General features: G+C 45.5%; 2 protein-coding genes across 2 annotated transcripts; both read right to left on the bottom strand.

Annotated features, from left to right (window-relative positions):
- Nucleotides 1-19,292: 19,292 nt before the first annotated feature.
- On the bottom strand, nucleotides 19,293-19,883 carry LOC139832634 (uncharacterized). The gene has a single exon (XM_071822438.1). It carries the CDS (start codon nucleotides 19,881-19,883, stop codon nucleotides 19,293-19,295), a length of 591 nt encoding a protein of 196 aa, XP_071678539.1.
- Nucleotides 19,884-20,300: 417 nt separating this feature from the next.
- On the bottom strand, nucleotides 20,301-21,788 carry LOC127305864 (E3 ubiquitin-protein ligase ATL9-like). Its single transcript, XM_051336444.2, has one exon. The coding sequence runs from the start codon at nucleotides 21,773-21,775 to the stop codon at nucleotides 20,429-20,431; it is 1,347 nt and encodes a 448-aa protein (XP_051192404.1). The 5' UTR covers nucleotides 21,776-21,788; the 3' UTR covers nucleotides 20,301-20,428.
- Between the last annotated feature and the right edge of the window lie 1,774 nt (nucleotides 21,789-23,562).

Here is a 23,562-nt window from a genome sequence, read left to right as displayed (position 1 = left end):
CAGAAACTTTCGGGATGCAAGCTGAGTATTTGGCGTCAAAAAGCATGACTGATTACGACGTACTCCCAGACGTTGGAAGGCCAAACAAAGAATCAACTTTCAGTACGGAGAAAAATTCAAAAGAGGTGCAGATTCACCCGACAGACCCGAAAAAGACGACATCTATCGCAAACGACATGGATATCGCATAGGAAAGCGCGCTCGTCGAGTTCCTCCGTGAGCACTGGAAAATCTTCGCATGGTGTACCCAGGGAACTTGCCGAGCACCACCTAAACTTGGATCCACTAGCGAGACCAATCAAACAACCTTTGCGGCGTTTTTCGGAACCAAACCGCAAAGCCATGCTGTCAGAAATCAATCGACTACAAGAAGCTGGTTTTATCAAAGAGATATTCACAGAAGCCACATGGGTAGCAAATCCTGTGTTGGTACCGAAGAAAAACACTAAGGTCCTTCGCATGTGCGTCGACTTTACGTGTCTCAATAAACATTGTCCAAAGGATCACTTTCCCCTCCCGAGGATCGATCAAATTATCGACTCCACGGCTGGATGTGAACGTCTTTCCTTCCTGGATGCATATTCTGGTTATAACCAGATCAGATTGAAAGAAGAAGATGAAGTAAAGACCGCGTTTATTACACCTTACGGCGTGTTTTGCTACAGAACAATGCCCTTTGGTCTAAAAAATGCGGGAGCAACATATCAGAGGATGATGCAGAAGTGTTTGGCGACACAGATTGGGAAGAACGTCCAAGTATACATTGATGATGTCGTCATAACATCAAAAAAGGGGGCAACGCTGATCGAGGATCTCAAGGAAACCTTCGACAACCTTGATAAGTTTTGCCTCAAATTGAACCCGACGAAGTGTTCTTTCGGCGTCCCAGCAGGAGAACTTCTGGGGTTCCTAGTCTCAGCAAGAGGGATTGAAGCAAATCCCGATAAAATACAAGCTATCGTAACAATGAGGAAGCCAACAAAGTTGAAAGAAATACAACAGCTAACTGGGCGAGTCGCAGCTTTGAGCAGATTCGTCGCGAGGCTGGGAGAAAAAGCGTTGCCGTTCTACGCTTTGATAAAACAAGGAGACAAATTCCAGTGGAACGAAGAAGCCGACAGAGCTTTCGAGGATTTGAAGCGCACAATTTCGACACCACCAATTTTGGTGGCGCCAAAAGAAAGGGAACCTCTCCTGTTGTATATCGCAGCCACGCCCCAAGTGGTGAGCACGGTGCTAGTTGTCGAAAGGGAAGAAGAAGGAAAACTCCACGGCGTGCAGAGGCCAGTATACTTCGTAAGCGAAGTTTTATCGCCCTCAAAACAAAGGTATCCTCAGTACCAAAAGATAGCATATGGAGTGTTCACGACAGCACGAAAATTGCGCCACTATTTTTCGGCACATCCGATCGTAGTGGTCAATGAAGCTCCTTTGTCAAATATATTGAACAACCCAGAAGCTACGGGTCGTGTCTCCCTTTGGGGAATAGAACTTTCCCCTCGGGACATCACGTATGAAAAAAGAAAAGCAATCAAGTCGCAAGTTCTGCCGGACTTCATAGCAGAGTGGATGGAGTTGCAAAACACAGGACCCCCAGACTTATCGAGAACTTGGACAATGAACTTTGATGGGTCCAAGAGACTAGAAGGGGCTGGCGCAGGAGTAGTACTCATATCACCTGAAGGCGACAAGTTAAAGTACATCCTTCGGATGACGTTCCCTAACGCATCTAACAATGAAGCAGAATATGAAGCTCTCATACACGGGATGAAGATGGCGAAAGCCTGCGGTGCAACTCGACTAAAAATCTTTGGCGACTCACAGTTGGTGGCACAGCAAGTTATGAACCAATGTGACGCAGTCAATGATAGCATGATGGCATATAAGGAGGTGTACAACGAGCTCGAGAAGTTGTTCGATGGATGCGAAGTAAATCATATTAGTAGATTGAGCAACGACGAAGCCGACGTTCTTGCAAACATCGGATCGCAATGCCTTGCAGTGCCGCCAGGTGTATTCTGGGAAGAGATAACAGAGAGATCCACTAAGTCGACAAAATCAAAAAAGAAGGAGAAGAAACCCTCGGGGGCTACCAAGGAAAAGCAAGAAGACGAAGAAGAAGACCAGGACCTGGTCATGGTGATACAGATACCGTGGATGCAGCCGTACATATCATACATCCTCAGGAAAGAAATACCTGACGATCCAGTTGAGGCAAGACGAGTAATTCGACGTTCCAAAGCTTTCACGGTGGTCAAGGGAGAATTGTATAAGCGAAGTATTTCAGGCGTCTTGCAAAGGTGCGTCACACCCGAAGAAGGAAGAATAATTCTGAAGGATGTACACGAAGGAATATGTGGCCACCACGCAAGTAGTCGAGCTATCGCAGCCAAGGTTTTTCGAGCAGAATTCTACTGGTTGACAGCAATCGAGGACGCCAAGGACATAGTAAGAACTTGCGACGCGTGTCAAAGGTTTGCCGCAAAACCTCACTCTCCAGCAGCAGAGCTAGCACCAATACCATTGTCATGGCCCTTTGCTCAATGGGGACTTGATATGGTGGGCAAGTTACACAAATCCTGGCCAGGAGAAAAGGAATACATGTTAGTAGCTGTCGACAAATTTACAAAGTGGATAGAAGCGAAGCCGATAAATTCACCAGACGGAGCATCCGCAGTAAAATTCGTAAAAGGCCTCGTCTTCAGATTTGGAGTGCCCCACAGCATCGTCACAGACAACGGCAGTAACTTCACATCCCATGAATTCAAAGATTATTGCGAAGAGGTGGGTATCAAGCTAAACTTTGCGTCAGTCGCACATCCTCAAACCAATGGGCAAGTCGAGAAAGCCAATGGCATCATCTGCAATGGCATCAAGAAGCGCTTGTTAGGACCACTGGAAAAAGCTCGACATACCTGGCCAGAAGAACTACCAAGCGTGTTGTGGAGCATCCGAACAACACCAAACACAGCAACACAGGAAACTCCGTTTTTCCTGGTTCATGGAGCAGAGGCAGTACTACCAATCGAGATAGAGCACAACTCTCCACGTGTCGCCGAATATGATGAAGAAACGTCGAGAAGAGCGCTAGAAGATGACGTCGACACACTTGATGAAGCTTGAGATGAAGTATTATCTCGGGTAACTAAATATCAGCAGGACTTGAAAAATTACCACAGTCGACGATTACGGCCAAGATCTTTTCAGGTGGGAGACCTAGTTCTTCGGCTCACGCAAAAAAGTCATGAAAAACTCGAGTCACCACGGCTTGGCCCTTACATTGTCACGGAAGTAATCGGAGGAGGAGCATACAGGATAAAGGATAAGAAGACAGGGGTGGAGGAGCCAAACCCCTGGAACGTGGCGCAACTTAGGCGGTTCTACGCCTAGAGTCGAAATATAGTCCTTGTAAAACTTCAATGTACTGAAACGCCCGCGAGTCTTCAGACGCACTCTTTTCCTTTTTCGGGGCACCGAGTGGGGCCGGAGAAGGTTTTTAATGAGGCGGGCTCGCGGTGCTGCAATATAATAAAGATAGTGATAATATAACTTTTCTTCTTTATCGACATGATCAAAGACTTTGCTCCGACAAATTTCAATATAGTTCGTCGACAAAAGAAAAGCCTTGCCTTGGTATTCAAATACCTCGTGAGTCAGCAAAAATACAAAATAGTATTCAATAAAAAGCTCGGGGGCTCATATTCCCCATAAATATATAAATGCCTTGGTTCAAAATCTCGCAAATATACAAATACAGTAAAGAGTTACCGAAACACTCGGGGGCTAGACAAACAGAGAAATATAATGATTGCTTTACAATATAATCATAGTCATGGGTTACAAAGAAGAAATATCTACAAGAGGAAAATAACTAGTCTTGATTCAATATATCATCAAGAGTAACTCTGTTTTCTTCGGGAGCAGCGCCAAGAAAATCGGCATAATGGCCATCGGCAAAAAAGTCGGCGTCCATCCGAAGAAGGTCCTCAATCATTTCTTCGGCTATAGGCGTAACCTTCGTGTTTATCCTGTCAACACCAACTCTTCGACGTTTTACCTTTTGATGCACTTTCGCGACAACTTCGGTAAGGTCAAGTTTTGAGTGGCAGATCTGGAGCATGATAAGAGCAAATGCGCGCCAGCTACCGGTTGAGCTTTGACAAAATCATGGATATCTGCGAGCATCCTTGAATCTTTCCATCAATTCAGGAAGAGTTTTTGGTTGGACGTTCCGAGGAAACATGGAGTTGTAAACCATGGACAAGGTCTTGGTACAGAAGTCAAGGAAGTCGCGAGTTTGAGAGGTGCGATCTTGAAATCTGACAATTTGGCGGGTCCTCTCTGGGGTAGCCCAAAACAACGAACCATGGTCCAGGGAAAGATTAACAAGGAGGTTTGTCCTAGCATTTACCCTTTCTTCCTCGGCAGCAGCATCAATAAAGGCACCTATCAAAACAAAGAAGTGGAAACCTTTAAGAGACAATAGCATGAAGATGAAAGATATCAGAGGATGAAACAGGCATACCCGACATATCTGCACTGGCTTCATTCATTAATTCGAGCATGAAATTTTCTCGAGTAGTCGCCTTTTCAGTCTCGGAAGCAGCAATTTCCTTAGCAGCCACGGCCTCGCGAGCTTGCTGAAGAGCAACTTTTTCGGCTTCAGATGACTTACGAGATTGCTCCATCATCACAAGTGTTTGCTTCTTCGCATACTGAAGTTGCTGCCGAAGTTCATCCAGTTCTTGCGACAAGGTATCGTCGACAGGTGCAGTATCAGCAAAAGTTCTCCTCGCGCGAGAAGAAGAAGGCGAAACATTGGAAGGAGCGGAAGTTGGAGTATAGTTATCAAATATCAACTGAAATTTAAACAGGACAACATCAAACGACAATCAAAGATAGAGTTTTTCATTAATCTCGTGGAATAATTACAAGAGCATTACAGTGGAGCTAAGGAAATACGTGTCGCCAAATGACTACTTTGGCGACAAGAGCAAAAGAAACAGAAAGAAAAAACAGAGGCATGCAACTAGACCTCCGGCCTTGACGAGCTAGGAGTCGACGATGGCTTAATCCCAAGATAGGCCAAGATCTTCTTTGTGTTGGGCTTGGCTGCCTTAATCAGCGACTTCCACCTTGATTGCTCTATCTGCTCGGTGTCGCCAACTTTCATCCAGTCGATAGTCTGTCGACTGTCAGCAACCAACGCGACAGTGCTCTCAACGGCAACCTTCATATTTTCTTGGCGCATCTTCAGTCCAAGGTCTTCCGATGTATTGAACATCTTGGCAAGGTTGAGGAAAGTCGCAGGCTCCTCTTTCTTCGGGAAGAAGTAGGGGAACAACGCCGACAATACCGCGTTAGCATTCGACACACCTTCACGAATCTCGGACCCATGAAGTTCCAGATAGGAAAGTGCGTCAAGGACAGGGTCATTGACAGGATTTGTCAGATCAAAATCTTGGTTTGTTTGGGCTGTTAAGGAAACAAAGCATTAGTGAAAAGACAAGAAACAACGATTCTCATAAAAATAGAAGAGATCAGCAAACTTACTGAAAGTGCGGCGACTCTGCGTTTTCAGGCGCTTGAGGATTCCTTCTTCACGACAAGCTTGCGCAGCTTTGTGCCCATCTAAGGCAGCTGTAGCATCCTCAAGTTTTTTCTGCAGTTCCTCGACACCAGCAGCTTTCGCCTTGGCTTCGTCAGCTTCGGCCTTGGCGTTGCTAGCAGCGAGTTCGGCTTTCTTGCGAGCCGCCTCACTTTGCTCAAGTTTTAGAGCAAGTGCGTCGGCACGTTCGTTGGCCTCTGCAAGTTTCTCTATCGAGATATGGAAAAGAGAGGGAAGAAAAGATCAAAAATCGCGACAAGTAACAGGAGCAAAAAATCAAGGAAAAACAGCAAGTATAAAAGTCGTTACCTTCGACTCTATTAGCATATTCACGGTACCCAATAAATTGGGAACCGATGCGGAGAAGATCCTTGATCATAGGCTGTTCAACGTGAACATAGCAAGAGAAACATCGGCATGAAAAAGAGAAAAGGTGTGAAAAAACAAAATAAAGAAAATATAGATGTCGACAAGCTTACATCATCTAGGAGCAGAGTCGACGAACTGCCCAACTGAGGGGCAGTTTCAATAATCTTTTCAACCCTTGTCCTTTTTGGTGAAGGAGCAAGGGGGCTTGATGGTGGAGTAGTGGTGACGACGTTTTGTTGAGGAGGCGACGTTTCTTCCCCTTCAACTAGCGTGTCTGAGGCAAGTACAGTACGTGACGTGCTTGTCCGAGGAGCCACGTCAGTAATTGGTACTTCTTCCTCGTCATCACTGTTGGTCAAAAAATCGGCAGCATAAAAAGCAAGACAGGATACAAATTTCGAGTACAAAAATAGGGAGAAATAAAGGTGACTTACGAGCTGACGAGGGATTCAACATAAGGATCGTAAGCTGCCTTCGGATGAGAGGGAACAACTTCTTCAGCCTTAGAGGTGCCAGAATCCTCGGCATCAGTCCTTTTCCTTTTGTTCCTTGGAGAAACAGCAGGAGGAAGGGATTGCGTCGACTCACTGGCTTCAGACTCAACTTCTTTTTCATGAGAAGCCGCAGATTTGTGAGAACCCGCGACTTCACTTTCAGGAACAGAAGAACCTTGAGTATCTTCGGCAACGATGGCCTGTTCTTCGACTTCTCCACCCTCCGGAAGAGGAGGAAGGGAAGTCATAGTAGGATGGTTCTGAAAAAATAGTGACCAAAGGAAAATTAAAGAGATGACAATACAATGAGATGCAGAGAAAGTGCGGAATAAGATAAAAACTCGAGAAGACAAAATACCTCGGGGAGTGGATTGGTGGAGCTGTATGGTTCCACGCGACAAGAGGAAGGAACTGGGTCCTTGCCCAGGCGAGAGAGTCTTCGAACCAACTTCTCCAAGTCCTTGGTGGAAAGATCACCGGAGATTCTGTTGGCGTCATTTTTACCAGAATACGTCCAAAGGGGATTTTTGCGAGCCTGAAGAGGCTGCACTCTAATCCTAAGGAAGTAGGCAGTGATTTGAACACCAGACAGCTCTTTGCCTCGAGTGTTTTGAAGCTGGCGGATACGAGACATCAGTGCCTCTGTCGCTTTTTTCTCTTCCTCGGAAGCTTCGGCATCCCAGGAGCGGCGGCGCTGAATTCTGGCACTTCCGTCGAAAGGAACTATGTTGTGCTCAACGGAGTTGGCGCTTTCTTCGTGGATGTAGAGCCACTTTTTGCGCCATCCTTGGACAGAATCAGGAAACTTGACGTCGAAATAGTCGACATCAGTACGAACACAGATAACAACGCCACCTATGTTATAAGTGACGTTGTGGGAGCCATTGCGGCGGAGGCAGAAAATGCGCTTCCACAGAGCCCAATTGGGAGGGATTCCGAGGAAGCATTCGCAAAGCGTGATGAAAATAGAAATGTGAAGGATGGAATTGGGGGTCAACTGGTGCAGTTGAATCCCATAAACGAAAAGAAGGCCGCGGAGGAAATCGTGGATTGGGGTCGAAAGGCCGCGGATTAGATGATCAACAAAACTAACCCGGTACTCCATTGGAGGCTTGGGGTAGCTTTCTTCGCTGGGAAAGCGGATGGCGTCCTCCTTCTTCATGAGGCCGAGCCTCTTCAGCATGTTGGTGTCTTGGTTGGAGATTTTGGATCTCTCCCACTCAAGATCCTCGGCGGCCATCTTGGATTCCGGAGTGCTGTGGCGAGTCAGACGCACGCGCGGTGGCATCAACGGCAATGGGCAAAGCAATGTATGAGCGTGCGGAAGATCAGAGAGAGTTGGGCGCAGGGGAAGTTTTGCGAAGAGGAACAGATGAGCGGCGCAAGCGAGGGGATGAACGGAGGTTGAAGAAAGGTTTATATAAGAATTGGGTGAAGTAGTGTGCCGTTCGATGAAGAAATCGTGTGGTGAGAATAGATCTTCTAGATACAAGGGCAAAAAAGTATTTTTACTGAGATAGGCGTTACCGTACGTGCGCCAGAAAAAGCGGAGGACGTGTGTCCCCCACTTGCACGACGTGTCAACGTGGTGGAAGCAATGGACCCACAGGGCAGGAAAATCACGACTATTCAAGAAGGATGAAGTAAATTTGATTAACGGAAGCATGTCGATAAGAAAAATAAAAGAAGATTGGCGACAGGAAGAATTATTCAATACTTCGGGAGCCTTTGATCAAAAACAAGTTTTTGCCCAAATGCTGGGGGGCTACTTCGACAAAAAGTAAGATTTCGACTATGGCAATATAGAAATTGCGGGAGCCTACAACCAAGCACAAGTTCTTGGCTGTAGCCTCGGGGGCTACTCCCATCGGGAGCGCTGTTCGCGCACCCGAGAGATAAAAAAAAAAAAGAGAAGAAGAAAGAGATCATATTGGGAAGTAATGGCAATATAGCGACAAGGTGGACTAAAATGTTGAGCCTACAACCAAGCACAAGTTCTTGGTTGTAGCCTCGGGGGCTACTCCCATCGGGAACGCTGTTCGCGTGCCCGATGAAATTATCAAATAAAAAATAGAAAAGTAAGAGAGTATATTTCGAGTTATAATTAACTCTACATATACTCCCATCGGGAGAGCAATATAAGTCATACTTGACTCGATAAAATGTGCCATTCCAACAGCCGGAAAAGCTCTCGACAATATATTCTCAGAACGCCGAAGTTGCGATCAATTTCTGAATGCCGCAAATTTGCGAAGGTAAGACCCCAGATCCGTTCTGCTGGGCGTGGCATCGCCAAAGAATGCGCTCTGCTACTTTTATCCGTATCAACAAATACGAAGAAAAATCCTAACGGACGCGTTAGGTATCCGATAAATTTGACTGGGACTCGACAGAATGGTAAGACCTTAAGCGGCACCTGTCGACGTTTACACCAGTATCCCGAGATCATGTCCAGGGACATGATTTTGAAGTAGGTTTTTGCGGATTGCCACTAGAGCAGTTAACTAGTACCTGATCCGTCAGATGAACTAGCCCCAACTACCAGTATCCCTGTACAATATAGAATTTTATGTGAAGAAATATAAAAAGTTAAAGCTTTCGAGTAAAAATAAACAGTGGAGATTTTCCCTGACTCTACGATTCAAGCAAAATCTCGGGGGCTACTGACATAGGCACCCCAAATGGGCCTGCCGAATATAGTACCCGGGGTTTACTGAAGGCCCACTACCCGAAGAATAAGAAGATTCGAGAGCCCAAGATGTATTTAAGGAAAAGATGAGTTGTAATAGGAAGTGTTGTTTGTAATCTGGCGGGATGAGTTAGAAACCGTCTCGGACTCTGTAAACTTGTATAGCACGAATCCCTCGGCTCCACCTCCTATATAAAGGGGGAGTCGAGGGACGAAGAATCAATCGAATCATTGTCTGCAAACCCTAGTTTTCATAATCGTCGAGTACTTTTCGGCTGAAACCTTCGAGATCTACTTACCCTCTACTTCTAACTAAACCCTAGCCTACAATCCATAGGCATTGACAAGTTGATACCTTGTCAAGCAGCAAGTTTTCCCTTAAGTGGATCACCCAAGGTTTATCGAACTCAGGGAGGAAGAGGTCAAAGATATCCCTCTCAAGCAACCCTGCGATCACAATGCAAGAAGTCTCTTGTGTCCCCAACACACCTAATACACTTGTCAGATGTATAGGTGCACTAGTTCGGCGAAGAGATAGTAAAATGCAGGTAATATGGATGTATATGAGTGGTAATAGCAATCTGAATAAAATATGGCAGCGAGTAAACATGCAGTGGAACAGTAAATAAACAGTGACCTCCCCTGCAATGGCACCAGAAAATACTTGCTGGCGTGCAGTTGATGTGGGAGATAGGAATCTTTGTGGTGTAGCTTTTCTATTCGGAAACAAGGCCTAGGGATCAAACTTTCACTAGTGGAGTCTCTCAACATTGATCACATAATAAACCACTCTACACTCTCTTGTTGGATGATGAACACCACTAATTGTGTAGGGCTACAAGAGCACCTCAATGCCGGAGTTAACAAGCTCCACAACATTCGATGTTCATATTTAAATAACCTTAGAGTGCATGATTTTCCAACGCAATTATACCAAGTACTAACATAGCATGCACATTGTCACCATCATACTATGAAAGGAGGAATAGATCACATCAATACCATCATAGTAATAGTTAACTTCATAATCTACAAGATATCACAATCATAAACTACGCCAAGTACTACATGATGCACACACTGTCACCATTACATCATGGAGGAGGAATAGAGTACTTTAATAACATCACTAGAGTAGCACATAGATTAATAGTGATACAAAGCTCATCATATGAATCTCAATCATGTAAGGCAGCTCATGAGATCATTGTATTGAAGTACATGGAAGAGAGATGAACCACATAGCTACCGGTACAGCCCTTAGCCTCGATGGAGAACTACTCCCTCCTCATGGGAGACATCAGCGTTGATGAAGATGGCGGTGGTGTCGATGGAGATGCCTTCCGGGGCACTTCCCCGTCCCGGAAGGGTGCCGGAACAGAGACTCCAGTCCCCCAGATCTTGGCTTCGCGATAGCGGTGGCTCTGGAAGGTTTCTCGTACCGTGGCTTATTCGTCTCGAAGATTTAGGTCAGGGGGCTTCTTATAGGCGAAGAGGCGGAGTCGAAGGGGTTACGGGGGCGCCACACAATAGGATGGCGCGGCCCCCTCTATGGCCGCGCCAACCTGGCGTGTGGGGCCCCCAGGGCTCCCCTCTCGTCCCTCTCTGGCTCTCTGGAAGCTTCCGTGAAATATAAGATGTTGGGCGTTGATTTCGTCCAATTCCGAGAATATTTCCTTACTAGGATTTCTGAAACCAAAAACAGCAGAAAACAAGAACTGGCACTTCGGCATCTCGTCAATAGGTTAGTTCCGGAAAACGCATAAAATCATCATAAAGTGTGAACAAAACATGTAGGTATTGTCATAAAACAAGCATGGAACATAAAAAATTATCGATACGTTGGAGACGTATCAGCATCCCCAAGCTTAGTTCCTGCTCGTCCCGAGTAGGTAAACGATAACAAAGATAATTTCTGAAGTGACATGCTATCATAATCTTGATCAAATAATGATGTAAAGCATATGAACTGAGATCAAATCACTCAAAGCAAATGTGTATATTGATATAAGAGATGATAATGCAAGAGTTAAACAAGCTAGAAGTTTTCATGAACTATTGCTTCAAAGACATGAAACCGTACAAAGTTCATTAAGGATGTGTTAAGTATTCAGCGTAGAAGTTCTATCTTTCATTCCAAGCATCAAGTAAATTTTCACAACATAAGAAGGATTCAGTCAAGTAAACATAAACATGAATGTCATGAATCAACTGTTTCGAAGTCTACTCAACCGGTGAGCGCAAGCGTTTAGCATTGGCACCAGGATGTTATGGCATAAATAACGTTAATGGGGGTTTGGAAGGCCAAATGGAAGAAAGTCTTACAAAGCTATAAGTGATCATTAGACAAGAGGAAGTCTTATGATCGAAGCTATGCAAGGAGTAGTGATTGCCATGCAACGGATGCACATAGAGCTATATGTGTATGAAAGCTCTCCAATGGAACTAGTGGGGGTGCATCCAACTTGGTTGCTCACGAAGACCTAGAGCACTTTTGAGGAAGCTCATCATCGGAATATACAACCCAAGTTCTATAGTGTAAATTCCCCACATAGTTATACTAGTAAAACATGAAAAATCTCTCATATGGAGTATAGGTGTTAAACATGAGCACAAATGATGACTATGAATACTGCAGGTGCTAAAACATGAGCACAAGTGTGGATAAAAGATAGTAATGCTGCCCCCTTTTTCTTTATTCTCTTTTTTTTTCTTTTTCTTTTCTATTTTTTTCTTTCTTTTCTTTTTCTCTTTTTGATGGCCTCCATGGCTCTTTTCACTTTTAGGGGCAACATCCTAATATGACAACACACTTTTTGGTACAAATAACTCATAATGAATAAAACATGGTGTATAAAACTGTATGCCTCTGCCAGTGTAGCAGGATGTGCAATGATCTAGCGTAACATGGGTAAACCACACATCAGCTGTATAGGATCATGCAAAGCAATATATAAATGATAAATAACAACATGTAATGTAAAATGGAAGTTGCATGGAAATATATCTCGGAACAGCTATGGAAATGCTGTGGTAGGTAGGTATGGTGGCTGTTTTGAGGAAGATGTATGGCTTATGTGTAGAAGAACAAGAGAAAGTCCTCCCACGGGTTTGGATGTACCGGCGAAGTATGCATAATTCTCAATGTGAGCAAAAGGCAATGCACAATACCGAAGAGGCTAGCAAATTTGGATGGTGGAAGTGCCAAAAACCGTAGCTTAACATTAGTCAAAAAGAACTCACAAGCTTATTGCAAGCAACTAGCAGGTTCAACATTAAGAGCATGATTAAAATTTACTCCAAGGAGGGCCATTCACGGTGGCACAAGTACCCCGCTAGCTCCCTCGACCTTCAGCACAACTTAGTTATTACGTTGAACTCTCAGACATGGAAAGCTATCAAGTCCAACTACACCTTCAACTATTTAGATAGAGTTTGTAGTACGGCACAAGCTTAAAGACAACAATCCACTACTAATTTTAACTTATTCATCCAGAAAGCTTTACCATCTAAATACCTCAAAACATTTTCAAAGAATCAAGTTATCAAAGCTCAATGATCTACAAGATTATGCAAGTGTTTCATTATACCACTACCACATGTAGCATTTTCTGTTTCCAACCTTCGCCATGAACATTAAAAGCTAAGAACACATGTGTTCATATGAACCAGCGGAGCGTGTCTCTCTCCCACACAAGAATTTATTCAGATAACAAAACAAAAATAAAAGCACACCGACGCTCCAAGTAAAGCACATAAGATGTGACGGAATAAAAATATAGTTTCACTAGAGGTGACCTGATAAGTTGTCGATGAAGAAGGGGATGCCTTGGGCATCCCCAAGCTTAGATGCTTGAGTCTTCTTGAAATATGCAGGGATGAACCACGGGGGCATCCCCAAGCTTAGACTTTTCACTCTTCTTGATCATATATCATCCTCCTCTCTTGACCCTTGAAAACTTCCTCCACACCAAACTCAAAACAAACTCATTAGAGGGTTAGTGCATAATCAAAATTCACATGTTCAGAGGTGACATAATCATTCTTAACACTTCTGGACATTGCACAAAGCTACTGAAAGTTAATGGAACAAAGAAATCCATTCAACACAGCAAAACAGGCAATGCGAAATAAAAGGCAGAATCTGTCAAAACAGAACAGTCTGTAAAGACAAATTTTTTAGAGGCACCATACTTGCTCAGATGAAAATGCTCAAATTGAATGAAAGTTGCGTACATATCTGAGGATCACGCATGTAAATTGGCAGATTTTTCTGAGTTACCTACAGAGAACACTGCCCAAATTCGTGACAGACAGAAATCTGTTTCTGCGCAGTAATCCAAATCTAGTATCAACCTTACTATCAAAGACTTTACTTGGCACACCAATGCAATAAAGTAAGATAAGGAGAGGTTGCTACAGTAGTAACAACTTCCAAGACACAAATATAAAACAAAAGTACTGTAGTAAAATAAACACATGGGTTATCTCCCAAGAAGTGCTTTCTTTATAGCCATTAAGATGGGCTCAGCAATTTTAATGATGCACTCGCAAAAAATAAGAGTTGAAGCAAAAAAGAGCATCAAGAAGCAAATTCAAAACACATTTAAGCCTAACATGCTTCCTATGAAAAGGAATCTTGTAAATAAACAAGTTCATGAAGAGCAAAGTGACAAGCATAGGAAGATAAAACAAGTGTAACTTCAAGAATTTCAGCACATAGAGAGGTGTTTTAGTAACATGAAAATTTCTACAACCATATTTTCCTCTCTCATAAAGATTTTCAGTAGCATCATGAACAAATTCAACAATATAACTATCACATAAAAGCATTCTTATCATGAGCTACATGCATAAAATTATCATTACTCTCCACATAAGCATAGTCAATTTCATTAGTAATAGTGGGAGCAAATTCAACAAGGTAGCTATCATTATTATTCTCATCAAGTGTAGGAGGCATAGTATAATCATAATAAAATTTACTCTCCATAGTAGGTGGCACCAAGATACCACTATCATTATAATCATCATAAATAGGAGGCAAAGTATCATCAAAGAAAATTTTCTCCTCAATGCTTGGGGGACTAAAAATATCATGCTCATCAAAGCCAGCTTCCCCAAGCTTAGAATTTTCCATATCATTAGCAACAATGGTGTTCAAAGCGTTCATACTAATATGTTCCATAGGTTTTTTAATTTTCGCATCAAACCATCCATGTCTTAACTCAGGAAATAGATTAAAAAGCTCCATGTTGCTTTCCATTATGCCTAACTAGTGAAAAATAAAAACAAGAAACAAAAAGATGCAATTGCAGGATCTAAAGGAAATAGCTTCGAGCACTTACAGCGGTACCAGAAAATAACTTAGTTACCTGGGACCGGAGTGTGAGTGCCTTTTACCTTTCCTCCCCGGCAACGGCGCCAGAAAATAGCTTGATGTCTACTCACACTTCTTTTCCTGTAGACAATGTTGGGCCTCCAAGAGCAGAGGTTTGTAGAACAACAACAAGTTTTCCCTTAAGTGGATCACCCAAGTTTTATCGACCTCAGGGAGGAAGAGGTCAAAGATATCCCTCTCAAGCAACCCTGCGATCACAATGCAAGAAGTCTCTTGTGTCCCCAACACACCTAATACACTTGTCAGATGTATAGGTGCACTAGTTCGGCGAAGAGATAGTAAAATGCAAGTAATATGGATGTATATGAGTGGTAATAGCAATCTGAATAAAATATGGCAGCGAGTAAACATGCAGTGGAACAGTAAATAAACAGTGACCTCCCCTGCAATGGCACCAGAAAATACTTGCTGGCGTGCAGTTGATGTGGGAGATAGGAATCTTTGTGGTGTAGCTTTTCTATTCGGAAACAAGGCCTAGGGATCATACTTTCACTAGTGGAGTCTCTCAACATTGATCACATAATAAAACCACTCTACACTCTCTTGTTGGATGATGAACACCACTAATTGTGTAGGGCTACAAGAGCACCTCAATGCCGGAGTTAACAAGCTCCACAATATTCGATGTTCATATTTAAATAACCTTAGAGTGCATGATAGACCAACGCAATTATACCAAGTACTAACATAGCATGCACACTGTCACCATCATACTATGAAAGGAGGAATAGATCACATCAATACCATCATAGTAATAGTTAACTTCATAATCTACAAGAGATCACAATCATAAACTACGCCAAGTACTACATGATGCACACACTGTCACCATTACATCATGGAGGAGGAATAGAGTACTTTAATAACATCACTAGAGTAGCACATAGATTAATAGTGATACAAAGCTCATCATATGAATCTCAATCATGTAAGGCAGCTCATGAGATCATTGTATTGAAGTACATGGAAGAGAGATGAACCACATAGCTACCGGTACAGCCCTTAGCCTCGATGGAGAACTACTCCCTCCTCATGGGAGACATCAGCGTTGATGAAGATGGCGGTGGTGTCGATGGATATGCCTTCCGAGGGCACTTCCCCGTCCCGGCAGGGTGCCGGAACAGAGACTCCTGTCCCCCAGATCTTGGCTTCGCGATGGCGGCGGCTCTGGAAGGTTTCTCGTACCGTGGCTTATTCGTCTCGAAGATTTAGGTCAGGGGGCTTCTTATAGGCGAAGAGTTGGAGTCGGAGGGGTTACGGGGGCGCCACACAATAGGGTGGCGCGCCCCTCCTATGGCCGCGCCGACCTGGCGTGTGGGGCCCCCAGGGCTCCCCTCTCGTCCCTCTCTGGCTCTCTGGAAGCTTCCGTGAAATATAAGATGTTGGGCGTTGATTTCGTCCAATTCCGAGAATATTTCCTTACTAGGATTTCTAAAACCAAAAACAGCAGAAAACAGGAACTGGCACTTCGGCATCTCGTCAATAGGTTAGTTCCGGAAAACGCATAAAATCATCATAAAGTGTGAACAAAACATGTAGGTATTGTCATAAAACAAGCATGGAACATAAGAAATTATCGATACGTTGGAGACGTATCAGCAGACTCTCACCAATGGACTAGTGGCTTCATCCTCTTATCCAATAATTTTGCAAAAAGAGCTGGCAACGAGGTTCCCAGCCCCAATTAATTAACTTTCATTAATAATTCTCTTCACATGTTTTGCTCTGATTCATCAGTAAGCCACTTAATTTTGCAAATAGACACTCCTCCATGGTATGTGAAATGTTGGAAGGCACCCGAGGATTCGGTTAGCCATGGCTTGAGAAAGCAAAGGTTGGGAGGAGTGTCATCTCTAAATAAAACTAAAATAAATAGACACTCCTTCATGGTATGTGAATGATTGGAAGGCACCCGAGGATTCGGTTAGCCATGCCTTGTGAAAGCAAAAGGTTGGAAGGAGTGTCATCCATAAATACAAAAACTAAACTAAAGTACATGTGTAAACAAAAGAGAAGAGGATGATCTACCTTGCTTCTAGAGATAACGTCCTTCATGGGAGCCGCTCTTTGAAAGTCTGTTTGACGAGGGGGTTAGAGTGCCCACTACCATTCGTTGAGAACAACAAACACCTCTCAAAACTTTACTTTTATGCTCTCTATATGATTTCAAAACTTAAAAAGCTCTAGCACATGATTTAATCCCTGCTTCCCTCTGCGAAGGGCCTTTCTTTTAATTTATGTTGAGTCAGTTCACCTACTTCTTTCCATCTTAGAAGCAAACACTTGTGTCAACTGTGTGCATTGATTCCTACATACTTGCTCATTTGCACTCATCATATTACTTTGTGTTGACAATTATCCATGAGATAAACATGTTGAAGTTGAAAGCAATTGCTGAAACTTATATCTTCCTTTGTGTTGCTTCAAAGCTTTCTACTAAGAATTTATTGCTTTATGAGTTAACTCTTATGCAAGTCTTATTGATGCTTGTCTTAAAAGTACTATTCATGAAAAGTCTTTGCTATATGATTCAGTTGTTTAGTCATTGTCTTTACCATTGCTTTGAATCACTTCATTCATCTCATATGCTTTACAATAGTATTGATCAAGATCATGTTGGTAGCATGTCACTTCAGAAATTATCCTTGTTATCGTTTACCTACTCGAGGGCAAGTAGGAACTAAGCTTGGGGATGCTAGATACGTCTCAAACGTATCTATAATTTCTTATGTTCCATGCTAGTTTTATGACAATACCTACATGTTTTATACACACTTTACATCATTTATAAGCATTTTCCGGCACTAACCTATTGACGAGATGCTGAAGAGCCAGTTGCTGTTTTATGCTGTTTTTGGTTTCAGAAATCCTACAAAGAAAATATTCTCGGAATTGGACGAAATCAACGCCCAGGGTCCAATTTTCCACGGAAGGTTCCAGAGCACCGAAGAGGGACCAGAGGGGAGCCAAGGGGGCCCCACCCCACATGGCGGTGCGGCCAAGCGGGGGCGCCCTCCTCGTGTGTGGGTCCCCTAGGACCCCTCCGAGGCTGCCCTTCCGCCTATAAAGTCTCTCCGTCACGAAAACCCTAAAAAGATAAGCCACGATACGGAAAACCTTCCACAGCCGCCGCCATCGCGAAGTCAAGTTCGGGGGACAGAAGTCTCTATTCCGGCACGCCGCCGGGACGGGGAAGTGCCCCCGGAAGCCATCTCCACCGCCATCTTCATCGTCGTTGCTGTCTCCCATGATGAGGAGGGAGTAGTTCTCCCCCGAGGCTGAGGGCTCTACCGGTAGCTATGTGGTTCATCTCTCTCCCATGTACTTCAATACAATGATCTCATGAGCTGCCTTACATGATTGAGATCCATATGATGAGCTTTGTAATCTAGATGTCGTTATGCTATTCAAGTGGATTTTACTTATGTGATCTCCGGAGACTCCTTGTCCCACGTGTGTAAAGGTGACAGTGTGTGCACCGTGCGGGTCTCTTAGGCTATATTTCACAGAATACTTGTTCACTGGGTTATGATTTGAGTTGAATGTCTCTATGAAATCGTGGTGTGTTAGTACCTCCTATGAATGCTCACAGTGACAGCGTGGGGTGTTTATTAGTACTTGGGAATACATCTTTAAGGTTCGCTTTTGCGGTCCTACATGGTGAATTAGTGTTCGTTATCCTGCCAGAGAGTAATTCAGAATAGCATAGTGAAGTGCTTATATTTATATTCCTTTATGATAACATTGTTGAGAGTGTCCACTAGTGAAAGTAGGATCCCTAGGCCTTGTTTCCAAATATCGAATCACCGTTTATTTACTGTTCTACTACATGTTTACTTGCTGCCATATTTATTTCAGATTGTTATTACCACTCATATTCATCCATATCACTTGCATCTTACTATCTCTTCGCCGAACTAGTGCACCTATACATCTGACAAGTGTATTAGGTGTGTTGGGGACACAAGAGACTTCTTGTATCTTAGTTGCAGGGTTGCTTGAGAGGGATATCTTTGACCTCTACCTCCCTGAGTTCGATAAACCTTGGGTGATTCACTTAAGGGAAACTTGCTGCTGTTCTACAAACCTCTGCTCTTGGAGGCCCAACACTTTCTACAAGAAAAGAAGCGTGCGTAGACATCATGATGATATGCTTGAACTCCTTGGAGTGATGGTACAACAACAAATGAAGAAAATAACAAATTGCAACACAAATAAATCCTAGTTGTCGAACAAGATCTTCCTGGAGCTGTGCTGCATCCTTGTCATTCTCAATTTTACGGTATGTTTCAAGGAATGCTTGGATTTCTTGCAGGTTTGACCCGGGTGCCAATATTATCAAAGAAAAACGACAAGTTCAAACTCCTCTCATCCTCAATGATCATATTATGTAGAATGACACGGGTGGTCATGATGTCCTTCAGTGTGTCCATATTCCAAAATCGGACAGGTCCTCGGACTATTGCAAATCTAGCTTGCAAAACACCGAAAGCTCGTTCTATATCTTTTCGAGCTGCCTCTTGTGCTTTTGCAAACTCAGCTTCAGCTCTGTTCCCTGGCTCTCGGATGGTTTTCACAAATGTGGCAAGGTAGTAACCCATTGTGTACTCCCTCCCGTTAACGGTGTAGTTGCGAGCCGGGGCATCACCTTTAGCAAGCCGGGCAAGAAGATGGGATCGATGCAAGACATTGATGTCATTGAGTGAACCGGGCAAACCAAAATTTTCCATATCAAATGCCCGGCCACCCCCATTGCTCGTTCTCCGCCATTAATCTTGCGGTGTCTTCGTCATTGGGAGCTCGAAGATATATCGGCCCATACACGTGCATCATAACCTTGCAAAAACGTTGGACGGACTCCAACATCGTATCCTCGCCTATGCGAAGATACTCGTCAGCATAGTCTGCCGGAATGCCGTATGCAAAGGTGCGCATGACGGCGTAGATTTTTTGGTGCGCGCTAAATCCCAAGAGGCCAGCGGCATTCCTTTTGCGCTTGAAGTAGCACGTGTTGTCCTCACACATTGCGACGATTTTGTTGAACAAAGATCGCCGCATTCGGTACCGGCGGCGAAAAAGATGGGGCGGGTATGTCGGTACCTCGGCGAAGTAGTCGCGCGTGAGCAAAGTGTGGCTGAGGGCGCGGTTCCGCGGGATGCATAGCCGCCCCATGGTCGAGCCCTTCCGCTTCCTCGACCGCACGTCAGTGGCCTCCGCGAGTATCACCGATGTCTGCTCGAGGTCGTCGTCGAGCAGCTTCTCCAAGTCGGATTCGTCGTCGGAGGACGAATCCTCCAACAAAAACAGTGCGCACGGGTCCATCTGCAAAGGCGCAACAACCGCGGCGAACAATTAGAGCTACGGCCGCAGACCCGTGGCTGCGACAAGCTTGGGAGAAGCTTACCGGCGAGGCGGGCGCGGCGGCGTCGACTCCGGCCGATTGGTGCCCGATTCGCGCGTGTCGGTGGGTCGCGCAGCGCGAATCGGGGCGGGCCGGAATTTTTTTTGGAAATAGGGGTCGGATGCGGGATCTGAACGGCGCGTTTTTTGCCCTTCGAACCGGAAATCGGTGGTTATTACGCGGATGGGGATCTGAGCTCAAAGTATAGAAAGATCTAAAGGGGTCTATTCAGCTACTTGCTCTGGTACCATATCAACCTCGTCGGGTCAAAATTAAAGGTGTGCTTGTAACAGGTCGTTAGCATTGCTCCCGACGTGATATCTTTTTTCAAACGGGACTTGTTGAGAATTACTGCATGCCTTGATTACAGTCCTTTTCTTGGACTCAATAGTACAGACAGAAACCAGTTCCTTCATGCATGTGTGGAAGAACACCATTTTCCAAATCCAAAAGTCGTGTTTCTTTTCTATGCTCGAACTTGCCGGCTAGTTGCCTTGTCCACATCCACCGCGACAGAGCCTAATTTGGAACCGCCCACAGCAGAGCCGTCGGCGAAATCCACGGAAGCCACTCGCTTCCCTCTAATCCTCGACGACGATGACGACGACACCTCTCCTCCGTCCGAGCTATCTGTCCTCCTCGGCCCCGAGAAGAACCTTCCTGATAACGTCCTGGTGTACCTGAGGAAAGACGGCCACTTGCCCGCCCGCCCGCCGCGGCTGCTGCTTCCCTCCCCGCCTGATCTCTGTCCGCGGCACGAGCTCTGCTGCTGCCCGGCGGCGATCATCTCCCTGCGCAGGTGCTCCGGGAGCCGCAGCGTGAACCTCTCCAGGTCGCGGTCGAGGCGGACCACGGCGACGGAGTGGCCCGTGGAGTGCGACCGGGCGAGCACCTTCCCGGCCGCCTTCTTCGGCCGCGACCGCATGGCGCGCCGCTGGGTCCCTATCCGCTGCAGCTCCATCGCCTCCTTCCTGCGCTGCTCCGCCTCCTCGTCGGTCAGCACGTCGATCACCACGGCAGCTGGCGTCATACCAGCGCCGTGTTCTTGTTCTTGGTGGCGTTGTGGCACGGCATGGATTTCGCTGGAGGCGCTGCTGGCTTCCTGCGGCGCTGGCGGGGGAGGATTAGTTGTCGGCTCGTCGTCGCTGCCGGTATCCTTGCTGGGGTCGAGGTTGCAGCGGCAGACCGGGCAGGTGACGTGCCTGGCGAGCCACTCGCCGATGCAGTCCGGGTGGAAGGCGTGGCTGCACCTGGGCAGCAGCCGCAGCCGCTCGTCGTCCTCGAACTCGCTGAGGCACACCGCGCACTCGAGCGGCACAGCCTTCTTCGACCCCACGCGCAGCGCCTTGGCCTCCGCGTACCGCATGGTGGGGAACGCCTCGACCACCTCCGCGTCGAGCCCGCGCGTCCGCCTGTGCAGCCGCCGGGCGAGGAACGTGGAGAGCGACACGTCGGCGGCGGGAGCAGCGCGGTCGGACGTCCGGGCCGCGTAGGCGTGGGAGTAGCCGGTGCAGTGGCGGAGGTAGATGATGGAGGCGGCGATGAGGACGAACACCGCGATGACGGCGGCCAGGAGCGCGATCATGGTCGTGCTGACGCGCATGTCCTGGTCCGTCTCCGTCGCGGAGTCGCCGCTCATCCCTTGCTGCTGCTGCTGTAGCGGCGTCGCCGGCTGCGCGCTGGCGGCCGACGCGAGGAGCGCGCAGGCCAGAAGCGCGGCGAGCAGCGGGAGTTCGTGGAGGCGGGGCGCGTCCATCTTGCAAGCTCGTGCTGCCGAACTGCTGCTGTTGCTTGGACTGGTCTGCGCATGCATGTGGACTGTGGAGTCGGGGCTTTATAGAGACGGGTAGAGGCGTTGAAAAAAATGAATCGCACCGTGTTGAGATGGTTTGCAGAGTGTCCAGTCCAGGTAGGCGTGTTGACGTGTTGTTTCCGAAAATGTCGCGGTCGCGTGGCTCGCGCCGGGTATGGCGGGAGGATGAGCCGCGGCCCGCGGGCCAGGTGGGCGTTATCTGGCACGGTTGACCATCCAGGTGTTCTAGAGCAGCAGGCTGGCAGTGCCAGCGAGGCCTGGACTTTGCACTCGTCTGAATTCAACGACGTGTCAGGTACTACTCAGGTCAACCAACTTACGGGAGAGTGCTCGTATCGTATCAGCAACTGCCTATCGATCTCCCGACATGGACAAAGGATTTCAAGTGTTCCCTAGGCATGCAATAGCATGCCATGCATGGCGTGTGAGAGTTCTTTGATCGTGCTCCTGCTACTTCGTCCGTCATTCGGTGCTAGCCGGAGCGTCAGCTTGATCAAGGTTGATGGAGTCTTTTCTTATGTTGCACCGGAACCATCGATTTGGTTACCGGATTAAATACCGTGGTTACCGGCCGGTAATCGGAATTCTCAGCCCCCTCTGGTAAATAAACTTATCGGCAAAAAAATCTCATTCCATTTAAATTTGGTTTGAATTTAGACTGATTCGTCATTCCAAACTAAACCGTATGTGTTTCTTCTCCACTATAACCCCATGCCCCAATTCATTTGTCTGAATCTTTCACTTCCTTCTCCTTCAAGGCTTATTTTTAAAATATTTAGATAATTTTTAGTTTGAAATTCAAATTTTGTTTGAGAATCTTGTCCGGCATTTGACCGGATATAGCACTTCTCTTGTATATGCGACACCGGAGATAGCACTTCTCTTGTATTTTTTACTTTGAAATTCAAATTTTGTTTGAGAATCTTTTCCGGTATTTGACCGGTGATCCATGAGACAATACAAGAGAAGTTTGCCTGAAACGGGGCCACCAAGAGAACCATTTTGAGGCGGAGGGACGGAGAGAGTAGACCCGCTTTGATTTAAATTTCAGATAATTGTGCCATCTTAAGATGTACGTAGTATTAAGGATGACAATTTTATCCATGGGAATTTTTTTACCAATGGATAATATTAATACCCATACTCTATCCATCAAGTTTTGTGTAGAGCATGGTATTGTACGTCTTATGCCGTGATTACACTCAAACCCTACACATTTACTACTTGACATGTGGGTAAATGGAGCCCCCTAATAGTCAAGCCTCAAGCAGGAGACACGACATTTTTTAAAAACAGAAGGGTTGGGGACTTGGGGCCCAGTTTTATAAATAAATCCATGAACGGACATTGCATCAAAGTCGTGTACTCGTGTAATACTTTTATTTCCTTGAGACAAATTTCGCAATCTGTGTTATGGATGAACGTGAATTTGTGAACAATTATGTAGTATTGATCTACCTAGTGTTAGAATATGCATGTATGATACAGAGCTACGACTGAGGGGATGTTAGAATATAAAGTGTTTGAAACCAAAAACAGCAACAGTTTCTAGCCAACAGATCTCCTAAATGAGTTCTGAAGTTACATCCACAATGGAAACATGATTAATCCTTTGTGCTACATAATTAAGTAAGTTATTGGGTGAGTATAACCTTTTAGTTGTCAATGAACACACACATGTAAAATCGACTAACAAATACCGTAAGATTTTTCACATAGTTATATATGTAACCCATAAATTACCTGGCAAGCTAGGTATCCACCTAGCTAGGCGAGAGAATGTTGGG

This window comes from Lolium perenne, chromosome 6 (genome assembly GCF_019359855.2).
Source record: "Lolium perenne isolate Kyuss_39 chromosome 6, Kyuss_2.0, whole genome shotgun sequence".
In the NCBI taxonomy this organism is placed as follows: Eukaryota; Viridiplantae; Streptophyta; class Magnoliopsida; order Poales; family Poaceae; genus Lolium; species Lolium perenne.
Note: the sequence above shows the minus strand (reverse complement) of the source record. Positions and strands in the feature narration are given on the sequence as shown.

Bases quoted from the DNA above. Each gene is read 5' to 3' on its own strand.
- LOC139832634 (XM_071822438.1), bottom strand. From the start codon at position 19,883: ATGGACCCGTGCGCACTGTTTTTGTTGGAGGATTCGTCCTCCGACGAC.
- LOC127305864 (XM_051336444.2), bottom strand. From the start codon at position 21,775: ATGCATGCGCAGACCAGTCCAAGCAACAGCAGCAGTTCGGCAGCACGA.